Raw genomic sequence first — 19255 nt, forward strand, 5'->3', positions numbered from 1 at the left:
CATGTTGCTGCAGTCTGAACGTTAGATGTCGCTGAAAATTACACACTGTAGCTTTAAATACTGTTAGAAGTAAAAACAGGTAATGGTTCCCACAGTGTTGATGGAATTTAAATGCTTTGTTTATTAAAACCCTTTGGCGCGCCACAGGTTAACTTTAAGTTGGGTGTAATTTTTTTTAAATCATTTTAAGTGTGGCTGATTTCTAACAGTGTGTATCTTTATATCCTTTAGATCGGAAATGCAATCCAAGTTTGTTGAGTCTGGTCACTCACGCCAACATCACCCAGCCATCTGTGGACACTAATCCAGGACACGTGCAGTGGTGGGATGCTCAAGGCATCGTTGGTTTGATCATCTTTCTCTTCTGTACTCTCTATGCCAGGTAAACACAAAAGCAAAAATTTGGTCTTAATTAAACTTCATTGTGCGTCTAAGGCCCTTAAATCTAACAAAACGTCTATAAAAAAAGAAGGAAATATGGATAACACATTAAAAAAGTAATGCATTTACATTTAGACAATTCAAGAACTGTATCCTCATTCTGGATAAACTAAATGTGGGATACATGAGCACTACAATACAGAAACATTGATATAGCATTAAACATTTTCTTAAAACTTTGAAATGTTCACATAAATTTACATAAAGAAGATCTTCCTGGCAGTTTTTGTTTTGAGGGGATTCATTGACTTGTCAGAGTGCAGGTTGCAACTTTCTCAAGATGCATTTTGTTGCAACTTTCTCAAGATGCATTTTGTTGCAACTCTCTCAAGGTGCATTTTGTTGCAACTCTCTCAAGGTGCATTTTGTTGCAACTCTCTCAAGGTGCATTTTGTTGCAACNCTCTCAAGGTGCATTTTGTTGCAACTCTCTCAAGGTGCATTTTGTAAAGTGGCCACAAGTGGGCAGCATAACGTTGTGTGCATCTTGCTTTAAGTACCAGAAAAAGAAGGTGCATGCAGTAGTGTTTGTGGTGTCCAAAAACCTTTGTTTGCATATGTGATCATCCTCACCCGCCTGATTTGTAATGAGAGAATCAAAGTGTTTCTTTTGTTTGGTTGGACAATTCAAAGAGGATAGATTTAGCTAATTTTCCTGCTGGGTTCTTGACAAAACTACTTTTAATGGGGTTATGTTATACATCATATAGACAGCCTGTGTAAAACAGCACTTATAATAATGTATGCATAAGATGGTTTAGCAGTGTCACCAGTCACACACTGAGTGCTGTAGATTTTCTGCTGCATAGAAAAATCATCAAAATACTGTTTAATTAAATCCACCTACACAAATCTGTTTACTCCTAGGGGGTTAGATATAACAGCCCCCTCATTTAACATTCACCTTGGTATTAGAGGGTGATAAGTTTCACACAATGTCCAGGAAATGATAAAATGCCTGTGGTTATGTTACAGGCACCAAAGCACAAAGTGGTGCATAGCTTATGTGAAAGGAACATTATATAATTGTTTTTTTGGGGGTTTTTGCAATTGATCTAAGCATACTTTTATATTTCTTACTGTGCCAGCTTAAATGCAGTCTATTTGATTTATAGAGTCTACTTAAAATAAATCAAACTCTGATTGTGTCCAAATGACTTGATGGCAAAGATGCGTCCCATTTTTATACCGTGTATTTCCACCTTAAGTTGAAAGATGAATAAATAGGAGTGGGAAAATGGTCTGCTGCCACATCTAGCTTGCAGTATAATTTTAGAAAGCAATAACCGCTCTCAAAGCCTGGCACAGCCCCATTTAGAATACTTAAAGTAGTCAGAATCAACACAATCCCACGTTTGTTTTCACTTACTGCAAAAAAAGTATCAAAACTTCTCCTGCATTTGGTTAAGGGAACTCTGACAGCTCTGTATATGTGCTGCTATCCTGAACAAAGCATGGTGTTTGGGAACCTGTTGGAATATTTTATTTTGCGCCTGTATTTGCAATGTATACAAATTTGTTTAAGTCTGATGATGAAGTTTATAACAAAACTAATGAGCGTCATCAGGAATCATGGAACACAGCAGACTGTTTAGGGGTTAAGGTGATAACACTTGCTCTGTCACTGAGCTTTGTGACGAATGCTGAAGGGGTTGAGATACTTTTGACTTTATACCTAATTAACATTTACCTTTAAAACCTGTTCAAACAAAACATTCGGTCATAAAACCTGTGACACCGATCCAGTCTTAAGCTAGTATTTTCTGATGGTTTATTTACCTGTTATGTTTTCAGAAATGTGTTTTTTAGCTCCTTATTGTTGCTAATTTTCCTCCTCCTTTGTGCCCTTCAGTATCCGCTCATCCAGCAATGCTCAGGTTAACAAGCTGATGCAGACGGAGGAGGGCACAGGGTCTTGTGGAGAGGGAGTTGTCGGGGAGGACGGCGTGTGCAGGGCTGTGGACAATGAGGAGGAGAAAGTCACTTATAGCTACTCCTTTTTCCACTTCCATCTCTGCCTGGCTTCACTCTACATTATGATGACGCTGACAAACTGGTACCAGTAAGTATTGGGGTGTTATAGTCTAGGGATAAAACAAGGTGAAATGGGAAACTTATGTAAAACAAGGAAGATCTGAAACTTTTCTGTCGTTTTTCGAAGGAGGTGAGTTTACTCGTATAGCACTAATTCGCAACCCACATCATTTCAAAGACGTTTGCAGAGTTTAATCAAATCGCTTAAAAGTTTCCAATTTAAAGCCCCTCTGACTTTAGCTGATGTAAACTAAGATGGATATATGCACAACAAAATCTTTATGACCTCATACATTGTGTCACACTACACTGCTCGGTGGGAAAGTAGTTCCCTACAGGAAAGGGTATTCATACTGAACTGTTTTAAATGTGACTGAGCTACAAGGCTCTCCAAGTACCAACTCTTCGCTCAGAGCAGCATTTCACGTGAATCTGCATTATCACAGCTACTCTCTTGCAACACTAACAGGTGTAAAGTGCGAGCTAGACTTTATTTATTCCTAATTATTTATAAACTTTATTTATCAATAATTGGAATTATAATTCCATCTATCTTAACAGGGAGCCAATAAACTGATGCTAAAGAAGGAGGAATATGATCTACCTTTGGATCAGCTGAAAGATTTTATGGACTTCCTAATAGTAAAGAATCAAAATACTCCAGCCTTGAAGTAACAAATGCATGTGCTAGTTTGGACAAGAGATAGATAGATAGTGTTTATAATCATCATTGAATAAAGCTAACAGATAGACAGATGGATAGATAGATATATATATACATATATATATATATATAGATAGATAGATAGATATAGATATTTTTTTCTAACGTTACAGGGATGAAAAAGAGAATTCTAGAAACCTCTTCAATATAGGATTGAAATAACACCAAAGTTATTTACGTTATCATTGGTGGCCAGTTTAATGCCAATCAGTGACTCAGTAAATAGCTTTTCTTCCAAAGACTCAGGTTAAAAGGTCAAGGCAAGTACAGCATATTTTTGTATTGAGAATATTTAAAGTACATTGACTGTAGGTTTTATTTTTATCAAAGCAGATCATTTGAATTCAAAAATAAATTTCAAACTGTGGTTAATTCCTGTGTTGGGGTCACCATAAGCTGTTTTTATTATAATGCATTTAAAAAATATTTCCCCACCCCTGATTACCTTATAATTTGCTGGAAAAAGTTGAGATAGAAGTGAATTGTTAATTTGCCTCTTGTGTGTGCCCTCTCAGACCAGACACCACCACCAATGCCATGCAGAGCATCATGCCAGCCGTATGGGTGAAGATGTGCTCTAGCTGGCTGGGCCTCCTGCTCTACCTCTGGACCCTCATTGCCCCTCTTATCTTCCCTGACAGGGATTTCAGCTAAGCACATGGTGTCCTCAAGCTGTATTTGTCCTGTTTGTTTTCCTCCTGGTATATCAGAAATTTTAAAGGATGCTATAAAATGATCTAAAAAGGGTGATATGAAGACTTAAAGTATCTTCTCTCTAATTTAGTTTTTTTTTTCTCTTGCTGTCACTTTTTGTGTAATTTTGTGTTAGTTTTTCCACTTTTAATGTGGTTAACAGCAATCTTTTATTGTTGTGTTGAAGTTAAGTTTCTGCACTATGATTAACACTAAGCAACAAGGCACTTTCAGTACCTCAGATATCTCATTTATTGATTTTCTATAAAAAGTGATTCTGATCAGACATCTATAATTAGACGGGTCCGGAAAACCCCTGGTTATCTGTACATGGGGGAATTAGGGGAGCCCCGCTTAGGAGCCCCATGGTAGGGGGAGTGGGACAGCTTGATAACGCTAATAAGGCACGCCCTGCAGATCAAATCAGGGCTTCCCTCGTGCAGCTCAGCTATATGCATAGCCATGTCACTACATCTTAAGCTGGTGAGAGTGCTGGTCTGATTGTAGAGCTTCCTCGTCTGCTCTAATTTGAGACGGTTTATTCCTGGTGCTAAGCTTCCTCCTCTGACAGAACTCAGGCTCAGGCAGCCACGGGCAACAACCTTTACCTTTAATTGAAGTCTGTTGCAGCTGGGAAACCTTTATTGATCCGCAGCTAATCAGCACCATGCAGTGTGCCGAGCGTCGATCCCAGAAGCTGCAGCGTTAGCTCAATGCTACCACTAGTTTTTATGAATGACATACGTTTGAGAAGAGGAGTTAGAGTTGTAGATCTTTTGTGCAAACAAGGTACTGAATTTCAAAAATGATGGAATTGTTGTTAAATCGTATTGAATGTCGTGGTGATCTGATGGTTGTAATGCTGGTATGATACTTATGCATTATGTAGTCACCTCATTTCTAATCTGATTGAAATACCGTAAGAATTCAAATCAGTCTAGTTTGCAGATGTCAAAGCAGTTTTTAGTTTACGCCTACATTTTAGTTCTTGTCTTACAGTAATTAAATCCATTGTGATGACTACCAATGTGTAATGTGAGATGAGTTTATTTTTTCTTCTACAGTTTTACATTTCATCCCTTTTTTTAGGGGTTTTATTTTGGATAATTTGCCTTTTTTGATTCATATGTCGTATTTTATACCAAAACGGTGCCTTTTGTGGTCCTGTATTTCAGAAGGAAGATGTGCTTATATGCCTTGCCTAAACATTGTGGTGAGTCACTGCATGTCTTCAGGCACGGGTCTGTCATGTGATTTAACACTGTATTCAATGCATAGGAAAAAAAATCACATCTAATAAAGGTACAGTTTTCTGCCTGTGCAGGTAAAGTGTGGTTTCTGTGCCCTGTCTGATTAAAAGAAATAAAATAAAAACCTGCTGTATTAACCTACAAAGACTTATAATAAATTAATAAAACCTTGTGTTCTGTTGGTGCTTTTATTTCTTCTATGTTCGAGTATTTAGTGTTTTTTGGAGTAAACTTCGCTGCATAATGCTGCCACCACCATATTTCAAAAGCAGGACGAGGTGTTACCACCACAGTTGTCCCCCCGCTTGCATGTATGTGCTTTTTATAGTTTTTGTTTTGCTGTCACTTGGAAAATTTTGGTGGGTCTAGACAACTTCAACTTCTTTTTATTCAAATAAAATACAAAAATAATTTGTAGATCAGCATACAAGGAAAGGTTCTTTTGTACAAGAAAAAGAGGCATGGATTTTCCTGAAGTTTGGGGGATGAATAATTTGCGGTCATCTATGGGATATTGGTCACTTCTGCAAAAAAAATATATTTTTGGTTACATTTAAATGAGTAAAAATGTTTTTACTGGCAGGATGAATTTTCAGCATCCTTCTATTGTGGTCCTGGTCTCATTCTATTCTATGGCTGCAATTGGAATTCAAAACTGAAGCTTAAAACCAATAGGTAACATTTTTTATTTTACTTTGATTGGATTCTTAAGAAAAGCTGCGAAAATATCCTGCAATTTGTCACATAAATAGAAAAACAAAGATCTGTGCAGCTCCAAGGTCACAATTTGGCAATCAAAAGGTCATGTTTTAATCTGCATCAAACTGAAATTCTGATAAATATATGCAAAAGATCTTATTTTAATAAAAGATGTCTTCCTTCTTTTGATGCAGTGATGAATATTAATTAAATGTTTGTTTTCTTTAGATTTCTTCTTACAAATGCAATCAATTTGCTTATTTAATTCTAAAAGTTCAACTTTTATCAGTTGCTAAGATTATTTTTATTAGATGAAGTAAGAGACATTTTCTTGGTTTTTTTTTGTGTTTTTTTACGCCTAAACAGATACATTTTGAAACGAGCAAATTTTTCTGTTATTTTCACTCTTAAATGATGTGTTTATGATTTTGAAATTGTTTTAATTATTAACTGAAATTTACCTAAATTGCATTTGGCATCTTAAAGATAAAAAAAAGAAAATTATCAGTCCATAAATAGCTGATTTATATCTATTATGTGTTTGCTGTGGAAAACTGTGATTGAAAAAAAAAAATGTTGATTCTGATCTTTATTAATTCATTTGTTCTTTTGGCCAGTTTCTTTTTGCTCATATATTACATGTATATTTTTTGTTGCTTTCTGTCTATCCCATTTTTCTTCTTAAAGAATGTTTAAACTCCTTAATGTGAAGAATTTCTCCTTTCATTTGAAACCTTGAAAGAATATGAAACATCCACATTTGCTTTTTATTATTTGATTAAAACGGTAGAGCTGCAGATTATAAACTGATAATCACAAAATACCCACATGAGGCAAAAACTTAAAAAATATGACCCACTATACATTCTTATGTCAGAACTTTAATATCCTGATTAGATTTAGCACAGCACAGTAGAGCGTGGAGAGACATGATTTCACTTTATGCACAAGACACATGAAGGCTTGCACAATCAGGCGTCTGTAGAAAACAAACTACTGTTAAGGTTTCACAAAACTCCTCAGCGGGAGCAGACTTGCAGCTTTTCTCAGAAATCTCAGCTGATTTTATCTTGATCGTTTTTACCGTTTAGCTTCTAGTTAGAATGTCAGAAGCAACAGGTTGAGTTTTATGAACCTGAGGAACCCTGTGCTCAGCTCCGCTTCTGTTGCTCCTATCTGAAATGTAGCCACTCATCAACCCAGCCAGCACTATCTGAGAACAAATTAGCCAAGCATCATCAATCTCTTTTTATTTCTCACCGCTACCTTCAGGTGCACAAATGCAAACTCAAACACTATTTTTCTCCAGTGATAGATTTAAGGTATTCTGTCTCTGGCTATTGGCTCCAGGGTCATAAATCCCACCTTCATTTCCTCTGCTTTCCTTGGATGCAATTTGTCGCTGTAAAAAGAGATCAGAGGCTGTAATGTGTCCATTATGAGCCACTTAGTGTGACTCTGCAGCTGATTTTGCCCTGGGATTTTTAATTGCAGATTGACTAAGACAATTGTTATGACTTGCTGTGTTTGGCCTGACCTTAATCCCTGCTTTCATTTTTCCACATTAGCTGAGAAATGTCAGTGCTACCTGCATGTTACATTTATCAAGAAAACCCCCCAGCAACACACACACGCATACTCGTTCTGCTATATGTAGTGAGGACCACGTGTTGTATCCCATTGATTTTCCTTCTTTTTCAACCCTTTCTATGCCCTACGCCTAAAACTAACCCTAAACCTAACCATTACCAATACATACCTCACCCTAACCCTAACCCAATTGACACCTTCGCCCTAAACCTAACCATTAGCAAAATAGCATGTGAGCTCAGGTAAAATGTCCTCACTTTGCAAAAAGTGGTTCTTGATTTGATGGTGAAATTGGAAAAATGGTCCTCACTCTGAGGGCAAGACAGGTACACACACACACAGACGGAAAAAAAAAATCCACATAGATCATTGAGATATCTGACTGAGAATAAAAAAGCCAAATTGCTGCAGTGGTGCCTCCTTAGATGCACTTTCTTTTAGGAAAGGCATGCCTCCCTGACCACCTCTCGGCCACAGCGACCTGAGATGCCTGTCTGAGGTGTAATTAGGTTTTAAGAGTAGAATCCAGGCCCCATTAAATTATATTCTGCATGCAGGGGAGTTAATTGGGTTTGGGCCCTGCTGGCATATTGCATGTGCACTGGAAACATTTCCCCAACATTAAGCCCCAATTAGGCTTTTCATGATGGGAAACCTGTTGCTGGATGATAGGATGTAGAGATACTGATGGGTGACAGGATAACTGTGCCATTTATCCACAGTAGTTCAGTCAACAAACGTATTTACTGGATATATGCAGAAAGGCTAGTAGAAGTATTCACACCTCTTGATTGCTCTTTTTTATGTGATGAAACGAAGGGAAGGGAATGGATTTAGGGTTGTCCTGCTGGAAGGTGACCATACTCTCCAATTTGACGTCTTTGTCATCCTGTTAACAGCTTTTCTGTTAGGATAGCCATGTACTTAGCTACACCCATCCTGTCAGGTTTATGTACAACCCCTAGTCTTGCTGACAGAATTTCCCACCTGAGCTGTGGATATCTACAGCTCCTCCAGGGTTACTGTGATCCTTTTGCCTGTTTTATCTGAATTATGTTGTATAGCAATCAGTCATTTCTTCATGTCTCTGGATAAGTGCAGACCTCTGACACCTTTATAGAGCAGATAGAGTTTTACTGAGGTTATTCATTTAGAGAGGGGGACTATATGTACACTAATCAATCCAGTTTGTAAGGCAACTGAATTCACTGGATTTTATTTAGATGCATCAGATTAAAAAGGGGTTGAATTCATACTGTTAGATAGTTTCCGTTTTTCAGCAACATACCACTGTGGGATACTTTCCAAAGCACTGCATTGTTATAATCTAGTGAAAACCTTGTAGTGGCTCTGCAGATTGGTTACAGAGCAGTCTCTCTCTGGGTGGGAAAGTTTGTTTGTGTGTATTTGTGTGTGTGTTAGTAGGGCTCTCCAATGCGCATGCTTTTGCTCAGCTCAGAGTAGCAGCTAATGCAGTTATATAACAGTCAGCGCAGACGGCGTCTGCTGTGAGCCAAATGCCAGGCCTGCCTGGTTACATAAGCCTGTCAGAGTCATATTGTAGCAGCACAGAGCGCTCACACCCTAGCGTGGCTCTACACTCTTCTCTGTCTCCTCCTCTGTCTGTTGCTTTCTCCTGCTGAATTTATTTGCTCCTCAGTCCTCCACGTTTTTTTTCCACACACCACTCTCTCTCTCCTCCATTCCTTTCCTCTTCTTCCTTTTCCTCTCTGCTGCAGCGCCGCTCTCTGCACTGAGAACAAAAGAGTTCAAGAGTGCTAGATTCAGATACAGAGGCAGCCCTCAAAATATGAGGCACAAAGTTGCACTGAGCGTAAACATCCTGGTGCATGTGATTTATTCCACCTCAGGTTTTTCAGCTCATATCACACCAGAGTTGAAGTTGTTGTTTATTTTTCATTAATGTTTGAGGCTCTTATTGCTGCAGCCTGCTGGGCCTTTGGGATCCGTTTGATCTGCTCGGTACCAATGCCTGCACCAGTCAGGGCTGCATCTACCACTGACCTTTGCTACACCTGACCCTCTGCTCCTCTCCTTGTCCCTCAGGTATTAGAAGGACAAAGGGTTCGGTCAGGAGGAGATGTAGAGAGAGTAAAAAGATGTGTGCAAAATCCCCCCAAGTAAAAGCATCACTTTGGAGGAATACAATGAACTAAAACACAAACTATTAACTTGCTCATAATTATCACTTTCATAACCACATTTAATCCCTTCTTAATTTGATAATTTACACATTATGTCAAAGCACCGTGTTTCATGTTTTATTTTATTTTATATCTTAGTAGGGACTCTGGAGCCATTTGTGGTCCATGGAGGAATGTTTGTGGCCCCTGATTGCAATTCAAGAATGATTCCAAAATGTCCGTTTGATAGAAAAGGAGATACTTCTAAAAGTTGTTTTTTGGTGAGATTTTTTTTACTGTAAAATTGAAATCTTCCTAAAATGTGAAAGGTTATAAACATATATAAACATATATAACGTATCTATTAGTTGTTTAAAAAAAAATCTAATTTCAGAGTAGCTGGGATAAGGAATATCTTGTGAATTTAACTTAAGATAAGATTTTGTAACCCACATTTAGATTTAGCCTAACATACTTTTTTCCTTTTAAAAGAACTGTTCTTGTTTTGTTTTCCCCTTTTAATATTTTTTTTTTGTACACTCAGTTACGGATCAATTTTATACAAACGTCTGAATACCTTGTTTATTTTATTAAAATACATGTTTACTAAATATAATAACATTATATTTTGCATCTTTAATAGAAAATAAAATCAAATTGAAGTTGCTCACTACTACTTTCATCATGGCGATGACCCGTCTGCTAGAAGGTTTGGACACTGCAGAGTCATTAAGATAACTGTTCATAACAATACTCAAAGCTTCTCAAATTGTGTTTCATTTATTAATCTGAGAAGCTTTTAGTTTATAATTCTATATCGTCATATATTGTGGTTTTGACTCCTATTTAGTCCAGTTAGCTTTTATAGAAAATAAGACCTATAATTAAACCTTAACAAGCCCAAAGTGCCTCGAGCTAGATGATATTTATATATTATCTATATATTATAAATGTGCTGATATGGACTCACATCAGCTTCAGTAAGTTAGAAGAAAAAGGCAGAAAATAATTTTGTTTTTGGGACTGCCAAAGCTCAGTCAAACCCTCCTGCTGTAGATGGCTTCATTTCCCACCTCATAAACGAAGATGTATATAACTGGTTTAACCAGTAATCACTGTGATTAATAGTGTTGAAAACGAAGTCTCAACATGTTATAGGTGGTTTAGAGGAAGCATAATTTTATCTAAGCAGTCATAAAGAACCAGCTAATCCAAACAAAGAACAGAGATAATAATAATAATAATAAAAAAAACTACAGTTAAAAACCAGTGATGCGAAATTTTAACAAATTTTTTTATACTCGCACCTCTTAATTCACATACCAGCAAAGAACCCCTACCATACAATGATCTGAGTTGCAAGTAGGAAAAGCAAAATGAGACATGAGTGGGAGGAATCAGAGGCGTAGCCAGAACATTTTTATAAGGGTGGCCAGGCAATAACCAATGTACACTGAGGGGGGGGGGCGAAAGTGGATAGGCATCAGAACCTCACAGTCAAGCTACACTGTTCCAACAGGAAAATTAACGAGCAAAACATCCATATGTTCTAAATAAAGACAAACTATACTTTCCTACAGCCTTTGCTAACAAATAGACGCATATATTTAAACATCCGTAATTTCTAGATAAAAGGTATAATGGACAAAACTCTTTCAGGGTTGAGATCTGGGGCGTAAATCTTTTCCATTGTCATTACTTACCCACTTGTATCAATAAACATTCTGCATAAAATTGATATCTACAAGCACTAATATCTACATAAATTCATTATTTGATAGGTTTTAATTAAAATTGTTATTTATCTATTATGTCACTGAAGACTCATAGATGACTTGCAGAGACACATTATTTTCTAATTACCCCATACAATGCAAAATCTAGTTCTGAAAAGAGAATTAATTATGTACTTATCTCTGATGTTAGTATATTGATGTGTATAATTAACCCCCCCGAAAAATTAATGTTTTGAATATTCCACTTGAGAGTATTACTGCTGCCACCATCTGTATTAGAGGGGGAAAATGTTAGGGGTGGCCAATGGTTGGGTAAGGGTGACCATTGTCACCCCTGGCCCCCCATCTAGCTCCGCCACTGGGAGGGAAGGGAAGTAAACTTTAATCATATAAAAACACATTACTTTTCAAATAATATTGGCGGTATTACATAGTGCAAAATAGAAATTTGTTGGACAAAAGATGTGTTGATGATAGCTGATGATACCTAAGATATGGCAACATAACTTTGATGTTGATGCTGTGGCATTTCTAATAGTTATACCATATTGTGCATCTCTTAAAATCGGATGATTATTGGTTCCTCTGCTTTGGAAACTACAACTGAATTGATTTCAAGCCTAATAATTGGATTGTTTTCCTATTTTCCTTTGCTGTGTTTATAAGCAAAGTACATGTGCCCTGTAAAGACATATTTCAATAAATAAAACAGCCCATCAAAGCCAATGTATCTCCTGGAGCTTGTGATTTCGCTGCGCTCGGCCTGCTAATTAGAATACTGTGAAGCAGGAAGCGCAGCTGCCAGCCAATGGCGTCCTCCGCCAGCTTCTGCTTATTGATGAGGCGCGCCAGCTGACTGGAGGAGGCCGGCTGAGGGCGGCGCGCGCAGGGAGCCGCTGTGCGGAGTGGTGCGGGGAGCGTGTGCTGCGTAGGGCGAGATGTTGTTTTGTTGTGGCGATCAGCTGAACGTGGCATCGCCGTCCGGTCTGACACAGCAGCAGGAGGAGCAGGAGGAGCAGGAGGCGCCTCACCCCGCAGCTCAACTCTGCGTCCTTAACACGGAGCTGCCGCGTCCGGCGCATCTCAACCCAGGAAATGCGGACTTCAGGCCCTTTCGCTTCGGGATAGATGACTGCAGCGCACACAGTGTATCGAGCTGGTAAACATTAACCCAGATGTTCCTGCCCTTTGCGGGAGTTGGTTTCGGTTGTGCTGCGGTGACTCCTGGAGGTGAGAAGTTGGGAGTGGATCCCTCCCTTTACTTTCCCTCTCTGGTTGAGTGTTAAAGTTGAGTTGCATGGACTGATGTGTTGTTGGTGTGATTGGTTATTAGATGTGTTGCTTATAGAGGAGCTGAGCAGCAGGAGGGTCAGCTGGATTTGGGGCACCGATCATCTGGGGTGGTGGTTAGGGGGTCTGCACACCCAGCTGACAGCATGCCTCTCTGGCTTTGGGCTTCACTAGGAAGCAGCTGATGAAAGATGATCTTGTATTTTTAAAATAAAGGAGAAGATCCAGATCATTTTACCTATGAGGTTGTTTAAAATGGGCTGCACCTTCAATTTGTGGGTTTGAGGAGGATGACATCATGCTTTACTGATGATCTGCCATTATGGATGGACTGAGTTAATCCCATGTTTTGGTTTCTCTTAAGGGTTTCCATGTAAAAATGTAATGACTGTGTTTCTTTAGTCTGACTTGTTGAGCATGCAAATGAACCTCCAGGCAAAATTTTTAAAATTTCTGTATACATGTAGAAAATATCCTAACATGCAAAGATTTTTAAACAAGTTTTGAACATTTTATTTTAGAAGATCAAAAAGTACAACTTACAGAGATGTATTATATACAGTTAGGTCTTATTCTTTTCTTTCTTTCTTTTTTTGGGCTAATTTTTATTATTTAAGCTTATAGATAATAAAAACACAAATTAGTTTTCACACAACCAATAAAAACAGAATTTCAAATCCAAAAATGTCACTGAAAAATATAGTCTATTGGTTCTGTATTAGTTTTAGTCTTTTTTGTTGCTTTTTTTTTGCATTGATTACAGCATGTTACAGCCTTTTAGGAGCCTGGAGGTAATCGGCTCTGCTGAATATTTTAAGAAAGCCCAGTTTGCTGTCATAGCAGCCCTAAGCTTTCTGCATTGTTGGGTCTGGTTTCTCTCATCTTACTCATGACAACGCTCCTCAGGTTATCTATTAGGTCAAGAGTAGGTCATAATTGTGGAAACTGTTCTGTGGATTGGGTGTCTCTGCACTCTTCCTCAGACTCTGGGACCTTGATTGCAAATCAAATGAAACTCTTTTGATATGTTCTCTAGTTCTGATGTGGTCTATGTTTGATAGCTGTTGATTCTAGCCACAGTCCAAACATTGTGAATCTCTTCCAACCTTTTGAATATGATGTGCTTTACCACATTCCTCAGTCTGTGGTCATGGCTGCTGCATGCACTTTTTCCCTTCACTCAACTTTCCGTTAATAGACTTTATAACAAACCCTTTGTACATCCGACCTTTTTAGCAAAGGCTTTTGGTGACTTTAACTCCTTATGGAGAGAGTCACTCACTGACTGGATTCGCATTAAGACTGCACTTTTTCCACTGATTGTCTAAGCCAGAGGTCTTCATCCACGGAGGTACTTCATCGATTAGAAATTTTTTTCCACTAATTGAAATGTCTGTAAATCCACATTAACATGAATTCAACAGACTGTAGTAAACAGTTAAATGGCGACAGAAGATTTCTTCCAGTCATCAATGCACACATTCAGCAACACACAGGAGCTCTTTCAAGCTGGGCACCGTTTCATTCACAACACCTGTCCCATCAACCAGGAATCAGAATCAGAAATACTTTAATAATCTGAGGGCTAAATTACTTTCATTACATTACTCCATCTGTAATAGAGTGACTATAGGACCAGTTTGATATAACACAATTTCAAACACTATATATTTAGGGGGTCCCCGCTCCATCTTGCCATCAGTTTGGGGGTCCTTCACCAAAAAACATTGAAGAACCCTGGTCTAAGCCATATCAACAATACTAGCATAACATTAATACGATATAAATCTAAATTCAAATTCCCACTTTCTGAGAAAAACATTGTGAGGTTTTGCCTAACTGTAGGCCATGATTGTAATAATTTATTAATGAAGTTGCACTTATGTATACAAGTCTCACTTTTTAGACTGAGTGACTTACACAGACTTTTTGATGATGTTCCACTGTTTTCAACACTTAGTGTTACTGTCAATATCATTTCAACAAGAAAGTAAAGTTACTGTAGGTCTTGTATGGATGACATGCAAGTAAAGTAAGATTTACTTTGATAGCGCTAGGTTCGAAAATATTGAAACATAATTATATATAGATCAAGGTCATGCACGCTGGTTTTAAAATTATATAAACTGATCTTATTATTTGGTTGAAAAAAAGGAAGTTGGGTTATTTTTGTAGAAATCAAATATTGTTTTCATATTATTACAGTTTTGTTGAGCTTGTTCTTATTTTTTGCTTTGTAGGTTATGTTGCAGTGTAAAACGCTGGAGAGAAAAAGGAATTGGATCTATTTCAAAAACATACAAACCTGTCCAAAAACAAAATATTTAACTCTGAGAAAAACTCTTTGGAGTCTAATTTTACTAACTATTTTAGGATATTAGGTTTTAGGGCTGAAATAGTTAATCTGATTAATCGTGATTAGCCAATTATTGAAATAACTAAGTAATCAATTAATCATTAACTGTATAGAGACTCTAGAACATGTGTTTAGCTGACAGAGCGACCCACCTAGAGCAGTAATTATATCAATATTGTTAAAAAATATATATAATTTTGTAAAAAAAACCTACTAATGGAATCTTTGGTTATTTGATTATTAATTAATTATTCAAAAAAATAATCGTCAGATCAATCGATTTGTAAAATAATCATCAGTTGCAGCCCTAATCTGTTTGTATAACATGTATAAGCTAAACTCAGTTAGTGCTAAAAAAAAAAAAAAATTAAATAATCAAGATGTTCAATCTTACACTAAGGCATTGCTAGAAGCTTGCTGTTTTATTGAACGTTAGCTGAACATTAACTTGGATTCTCTTTAAGAATTACAACTAACTTTAAAATCTGAAACTACATTTGTAAATATTCATATGTCAAGAGCCAGTTTTTAAACAAACTGCATTTTAATAGAAATTCTCACAGTAACAATATGAGAAAAACCTCTGTTGCGACTAATTAGTGTATAATTCAGTCACACGTGTCAGTCTGTGGTTATTTGCTGTTTTATCTCACTCTCACTACTGACTGCAGATTGAAAGAAGCCTTGTACATCATCATGAAAAGTATTGACAGTACTTAAACTTTTTCACATTTTATCCATTACCAGCAGAAACTTTGGTTTATTTTATTGGGATTAATTTCTTTAAGTGGAGATGAATTTCTTTTATTTCCAGAAGAAATCGGTAAAATGTAACATATACAGTCATATATAACCGATTAAACTGTGATACTCTGAAACAAAATCAAGACATCTTAGTTTAAGTTATTAGTGATTAAAAAAAATGTTGAGACACATCTCAAAACGTTTATCTGTGTTTGCAGAAAAAAAGTGTGAAGAAAAGTGCATATAGTATATAACAAAGTGTAGCTATGAGTGCTTCTTACAAGGCCTTGTAACAATAAACAGGGTTTGGATGTGACGCCCGATTACTCAATTGTAAAAAATGCAATTGGGAGGAGAGGTCAGGGAGGATGGGGGTGTACCGTCAGAAAATACTCCTACCATTACTGTAAGAAAGATATGAAAAAAAGGTAAGATGACATGGAATAAAGATTTAGCTGCTCCTCTGTTTCTAATATGGGTCTCCTAATGTGGAAGTATTTATAGTTTAGAATAAAATCTCCATAGTCTACTGTCCTGAAAACATGACTAGTTGTGTGACACATTCCTCAAAGTATTAAATGGCATGTGTGAGCCTGTTTAAGTTTTAACTTTGTGTGAGCTGCTCAGTAAGAACGATGACAGTAAAAAAAATAAATAAAACTGTGACACACACCTAAGTCATAAAATCCTTTTTGCTGGCAGACTGAAACCTCTTGATGTCCATGATGTCGCTGATTAATCCTGTTCGGCAAGGCTCCGTTGAAGAATAGACCCACTGTTGTGCTGGGAGACCAGACTGAACCAGGAACAAGACATTGGATACACATTTACACAAGCACAAAGTGCAGAGCGGAGGCCAGGAGTGCCATTCTGGCAGCTTCACAAGTGTCCCACTAGCCTAATAATCTTATTCCCTGGAATTCAGGGTACTCCGAGCTGGTGCTTTATTAAGACCTGGCCTGTGTGTGTAATATATTTGTATCAAATTGTGTCAGGGTGCGTAGTTGTTGGGGGTGGAAGAGGCTCGGTTTTCTATCCACCCCGTCCTCAGGCCGACGTGTTGGCTGCATCTTGAACTGCAGATTAAATTTCCCCCTATGTGCCATGGGCTGGTGTCTGGACGTTTCAGCGCGGATGCTTGGCCCTCTCCCATGTGTGTTCACCCCGGGTTATGTAACAATAAATGCACAAAATGATGTACGCGGCAGTGCAGGTTCTGCAGGACAGAGAATGCACATACTGTAAAAACAGGCAGCTGTTCATTGAAACACTCCCTGCATAAGAGTTAATCATTACCTACTCCTGCAAAGTCGGTAGGCTACTGGAATGTTAGTGAGCTTGCTGTTTGTGATGGCACTCCAACTTTGAAATAGGCCATGGGTTTATTACATCAGAGCAATGCCAACTTTGCACTAACTCTTATGCAATTGTAGCTTGATTTATCTTCTGTATTGTTCTCTTCTGTAAATCTTGTAATCCTTCTGTTTTCTTCTTATAGCAACAGTAAGGGCTCTTTTTTTCCCTCCTTTTCTCTGCTTATAGACCAGAATTGTGAAACTACTTCTGTTGTTGTGTGATTGTAAGCGTCTGAGTTGAACACCGCAGGTATATTTGGAAAGGGATGGGTCACAATATCACTGGGAAGATTTGGTGGTATGGGTTTAAAATGGTCAAAGTCAAACAATGTGCCTTTAAAAAGTATTAACACTATTTTTTTTTTACACTGTGTCTTGTTGCAACAGCAAGCTTTTATGTATTACGTTGGGATTTAATGCAGTAGACAACATAAAGTGGTGCATAGCTTCTCCATTTTTTATTTTAATTAATAAAAAATTCAAAGGTGCTGCATGCATCATGTAGAGTTAAAGAACACGACCGAAAGGTTAGAGAAAAATGCTGTGAAGTCCAAAGCAACGTTAGATTGTAAAATAATATACTCTGTATACCTTGAGCTTTATGTTTCACATAGAACACCATGAAGACCACCAATCCTAGTGGTGAAAAAATAATGTTAGTGGGATGGAACATGGTTGAAACTTAGTACAATTCAGTCCTTGAAAAAAATTGGTTAGAGGCTGCAAAAAAAAAAAAAAGCGTACAGTGGATGCTGATTTGGTGTTTGCTGGGGGGCTGTCAGTTTCACTGGAATTTATTTCAAACTGTAAAGTTCAACTGAACTAGATATTTAAAGCTGGTGGCTGTAACCTAAAATCCGTAAAGGATCAAGCAATAGTAATACTTCTTTAAAGCTGTGTAACTTAGCATGGCTGCACATTGTCACGAAAGATGCCGTCTTTGTACTGGCTGATGATGCAAAGGACGTATTATTTTTCAGAACAGGATATCGTTTCCTCTTTTAAATCACAGGCATTCTCCCTCTGGGTCCCATGACACCTCTCAGACCACACCCGTTCGCAAAGAGGTTTTCTGTTCAGATCACAGCCTCCAGATGCCTCTCCATAAACTTAATCTGTGCTCATTAAGCAAACACCTACAAAGAGGGCAGCTGTTTACCTTTCGCCTGAAATCCCATGGCTTTTACATCCCTCATCTGTTTTGTTTCATAGCCCTAACACAGCAGTGGTAATGCCTGTAAAACTGTTTAGTGAGCATGTGATGAAGGACAGAAAGAGACCCGCCACACTACCATTTCTAACTATTTTGGATATATTATAAATATAAATTTTAAGTTCTCTCATTCTCTTCTCTGCTCTGAAGGGTTCTTATGTTTCATGGTGTTATAGTACCCCTGGAGAAACTGCAAGCGAGAATTGGAGGTCTTTTCTGCACCGTAGGGGGATAAGAGTGCCTTCCGAATAGAAATTCTCCCAACCCTGCTGCGGATCTGCGGAGCAAATCAAGGCAACAGCGTTGCTCCGGTGCAATCCTCGCCCAGCCGTGCTTCTGTCACTGAAGCGGAGAGGCTGAAATAACCCTGCAGATCCATAACCAGCACCACCAGCAGCTCACAGCGCCCTTCTATAGCTGTACGCTTTAAAAGCTTTGAAAAATCTGTGGAGCAGCCTTCAATAACAAGCAGATTTGTTCTGTCTGACTCTTGGTGCTGGAAGTCTGCTGTGTGCCAGGCTTAGGAACAGTTGAGGAACAGTTCCTTACCTCGAACAGACCTTACCGGCTCTGAATTGTGGAGAAACTGCAGAGAGCTCTGAGGCTTTCTTTTATTTTTGAGGGAGGCTGCAGTGCGATCTAATGACTCACTAAGTAAAAGGTTTTATATGTTTTATCCATAATGCTAAGGCTTACATGAAGAGTGCCTTAAAATTTTATTATTTTCTTTTCCTTTGTTAAAATATTTGGTCTTATTACAATTGCATTATACTCACTAACCATTGAGTATTTAATTGGGATTTAATGTTAAAAAAAGCACACAATTACAAATTACTGTAAGGAGGAAGGAGGAAATTATACATGACTCCTTTAAAAATTTTTAAAAATTTGTAATCTTGCCCTAACCCTATCTTGTCCACTTTAACCCAATAATCACTTGATAGGATTCTTTAGATTTCTCCTAATTGATAAAAGGTGGTCTGTTCA

General features: G+C 37.8%; 2 protein-coding genes across 2 annotated transcripts in view; both read left to right on the forward strand.

The window, feature by feature from the left end:
• The window catches only part of LOC107088554 (serine incorporator 1-like), a 13870-nt gene extending 8564 nt beyond the window's left edge, over positions 1-5306 (forward strand). The window contains exons 8-10 of the mRNA XM_015380810.1: positions 232-382; positions 2293-2502; positions 3714-5306. Coding sequence (XP_015236296.1) covers positions 232-382; positions 2293-2502; positions 3714-3852 — 500 coding nt within the window. The 3' untranslated portion in view covers positions 3853-5306. The remainder of the gene's footprint in view (positions 1-231; positions 383-2292; positions 2503-3713) is intronic.
• A 6953-nt stretch (positions 5307-12259) lies between these two features.
• Positions 12260-19255, forward strand: part of LOC107088540 (transcription factor HIVEP3-like) — a 59526-nt gene continuing 52530 nt past the window's right edge. Inside the window, exon 1 of the mRNA XM_015380784.1 lies at positions 12260-12540. The gene's annotated coding sequence lies outside the window, so the exon portion shown is untranslated. The remainder of the gene's footprint in view (positions 12541-19255) is intronic.

This window comes from Cyprinodon variegatus, unplaced genomic scaffold, assembly GCF_000732505.1.
Source record: "Cyprinodon variegatus isolate N-32 unplaced genomic scaffold, C_variegatus-1.0 Scaffold221, whole genome shotgun sequence".
Classification (NCBI taxonomy): Eukaryota; Metazoa; Chordata; class Actinopteri; order Cyprinodontiformes; family Cyprinodontidae; genus Cyprinodon; species Cyprinodon variegatus.